The following is a 1,532-nucleotide window of genomic DNA, read 5'->3' on the forward strand; positions in this document are numbered from 1 at the left end:
ACCAACAAGAAAAGGCAAATTTATTGATTCGAAATCAAAAATAATACGTAAAGTGTTCGCTTCTTGTTATTGTACATTAAAGTGAAATAAATAATTCCAAATGACCATCGACGAAAAAGAATGCGTTGAGGTGATAATCAAAAATGACCCCATACTTAAAGGCATTGAATTAAAAAACATCGGCTTTCTTGAGCCACAACCAGTGATCGTCAACTGTCCCGCCTGTGAAGCTGAAGCGCTAAGCATTGTGCATCTGGAAGCGGTTACATGTCTGCAACGATTTCTAAATGCTACAAAGTTGTGGTAAGCAAAGGCGCGAGAAATTTCGATAATGGAAATGAATTAAGTACAAAAAGAGCTAAGTGAAATGTGTTGCCAGATAAAGTATTTAAAAAAAACTTATACATACATATCGCTAATTTTCTGCAAGACATCCAAATCCAATTTTTTTTAGTTAAGTATGCAGAAAGGGCCACAACCTCTACTTTTGTGTTGTGTAAAAATTTCATAGCTGTATCGAATAGCTCCGTGGAAAAAAATGTGTCTTAATTTTACCTTTTTTTTGATGTTTTGAGTTTTTGATTTTTTGGACTACGACACTATTGCAGAGAAGAAACGATATACATATATGTACGAATAACTATTTATTAGCCTACGAAGGTACCCTGACGGGAAAAAATAGCTCAGTTTCAAAAATTGGCATATAGACCCATTTCTGCGTTAATCACGTACATTTCTGTATTTTTTGGGGGAAACTAAACAGTTTAAGCGTGACACTATTTATACTTATAATAAAATTGTAACATATGAAAACAAAAGTGGAACCAGAAATCTATACATGCATATAATAAAATTGTAACAGGCCGATGTCTGCACATTGTTGATATTAAAGAAAAATAAATAGGGGAGGTCGTTATTAGAGCAACAGAAGCCAAATAAACAATTTTTAAAATTTCTGTCTGTCTGTGTACGCGCGTCACACGAAAACGAATGCATGGAATTGAATGCAGTTTTCTTTCACCCATCTATTGCCAGGGGTCTAACTTAGAATATAGAAAAAAAATAGACAGCTGCCACCTGTTAGAAAATTGCAGTTTAAGTAAATTTATAAGATAAAGTAAATATTGCAATATGGCAGTAAAAATAAATAGGTTTAAGAGGCTTACAGCCGAAAATATTTTTGTTGAGGATTGAAACCTGTTAAATTTTAATTTGATTTAATTGATAAGAAAAATTGAGCATTGCAATATGGGTATCAAACTGGAGTGTTTTAAGAAAGTTTACTGCCGAAAATATTTTCAAGGAAGGTTGCCACCTGTTTGAAAAATTGTATTCTATTAAATTGATAAAATATTTGAAATATTACAATACGGGTATTAAACAGCACAAAAATACTTTTACGCGGGGAATTTGCTAGTGTTAAAAAAAAAATCGTTTATTGTATCCTAGTGAAAAAATTAGCACTCTTTCATACACACCTAAACTGGCTCCACAGCAGATACACGGTTAACGCAGAAACGGGATGATATGTG

At 32.9% G+C, this 1,532-nt stretch overlaps 1 protein-coding gene across 1 annotated transcript; it reads left to right on the forward strand.

The window, feature by feature from the left end:
* The first annotated feature begins 6 nt into the window (after positions 1-6).
* LOC118743608 lies at positions 7-307 on the forward strand. Its single transcript, XM_036476375.1, has one exon. The coding sequence runs from the start codon at positions 101-103 to the stop codon at positions 305-307; it is 207 nt and encodes a 68-aa protein (XP_036332268.1). The 5' UTR covers positions 7-100.
* Positions 308-1,532: the final 1,225 nt, after the last annotated feature.

Source organism: Rhagoletis pomonella, unplaced genomic scaffold (genome assembly GCF_013731165.1).
Source record: "Rhagoletis pomonella isolate Grant_MI unplaced genomic scaffold, Rhpom_1.0 Rhpom_scaffold_00007, whole genome shotgun sequence".
Taxonomy (NCBI): domain Eukaryota; kingdom Metazoa; phylum Arthropoda; class Insecta; order Diptera; family Tephritidae; genus Rhagoletis; species Rhagoletis pomonella.